General features: G+C 41.8%; 1 protein-coding gene across 3 annotated transcripts in view; it reads right to left on the reverse strand.

Annotated features, from left to right (window-relative positions):
- The window catches only part of celsr1a (cadherin EGF LAG seven-pass G-type receptor 1a), a 79,643-nt gene that overhangs the window by 40,106 nt on the left and 38,227 nt on the right, over nt 1-1,310 (reverse strand). For all 3 annotated transcript variants that reach the window (XM_017034619.2, XM_008315919.3, XM_008315918.3), the window contains exons 3-4: nt 1,223-1,279; nt 839-1,127 (exon numbers count right to left, since the gene is read on the reverse strand). In XM_017034619.2, the coding sequence (XP_016890108.1) occupies nt 839-1,127; nt 1,223-1,279 (346 nt within the window). The remainder of the gene's footprint in view (nt 1-838; nt 1,128-1,222; nt 1,280-1,310) is intronic.

Genomic DNA, 1,310 nt, shown 5'->3' on the forward strand with positions numbered 1-1,310 from the left:
CCCCCGACCTGGAGCTACTACAATAGGTGGGGAGGGGTCTTACAACCTGTCAGTGCGGTTAGGTCGTTCTTGTTAGAGCCATTAAAGCCTTTGTCAGACACAAGAGGAAACATCGCACACACTCATGAAAGGATTCTGAGTTTTTTCTTCAGAGAAAATGCAGACAAATTGCTTTGATGAAGTAATTTGTATTCAAGCACAATGGAGTGGAGTGGACGTAAACATGTGCAGAGAAAATGGACTGGTCTTTGGATAATTAAATATAAATTAACAAAATAACAACGATTATTCATTTAAATCCCAACAAGGTTTTTATGCATTAATGTATTTTTTTTAATTATTATCATTTCTTTATAATTCCTTTGAAAGACCAGGAGTAGGATGTTGATCAGTACTGGCTTGGGACTATGGTAATGAGATATTAAGGGGGCGTGGCTTCCACTCCTAGAGCTTACATGAACCGGAGCAGAAAAGAAGTGTGGAAAAATCCAAAACACTAATGAAACTTTTAATTTTAAATCTTTTTCAAGACAGTAAAATGATAAAAACCAATTCGTACTTTGAGTCTGAAGTATCACTACCTCTGTGATACATGCCGTTGCTGCAAGAAAATTGACACCTTTTTGTTGCCAACCCACTATTGAAAGCATGTGCGTAACTTTTTATATTAAACCCATGCAATACACTATTTTAGTTCCTCGTGTTATTAAACATAATAATGTGATAAATCGCAGAAAACCATGTGATTAATTATGAAAAATCTTTACTCAGCATTAAAAAAAAACCCATTTGCATGAACTGTTCAATTGTATGCGTTAAATCAGACGTTTGTACTCACCGGTGAAGTCTTCCAAGCACTCGCAGGTGTAGCCTCCTTCTCGACTGCGACACTTGCCGTTGTTCTTGCACGGGCCGGAGTAGCACAGGTCGATCTCCGTCTCGCAGTAGTCCCCGGTGAAGCCGACCGGACAGCGGCAGCGCAGCCCGTTGATGGGGTGGATGGGTCGGAACAGAACCGTGTCGGAGGAGATGAAGGGAGGGGAACTGTCGAACTTCAGCACCGACACACACTTCATGTAGTTCTCACAGGGCTCCCGCAGGCAGATGTTGTCGTCAAACGGCAAAACCTGGAACGCAGATTTAGGTTTAGGAACTGAGGACCAGAAGAACAAAAATATCATTAAATCCAGTAACATTTTTGCTGAGATTTAAAAAGACAAACCTCCTGAGAGGATATGAGTCTGAGTAAAGTCCTGTTGAGGTAGATCTGCTCCTGCAGCTCTTCCGGAGGAAAGGAGGTCCCTTTCCCC

Source organism: Cynoglossus semilaevis, chromosome 8 (assembly GCF_000523025.1).
Source record: "Cynoglossus semilaevis isolate Cse_v1.0 chromosome 8, Cse_v1.0, whole genome shotgun sequence".
Classification (NCBI taxonomy): Eukaryota; Metazoa; Chordata; class Actinopteri; order Pleuronectiformes; family Cynoglossidae; genus Cynoglossus; species Cynoglossus semilaevis.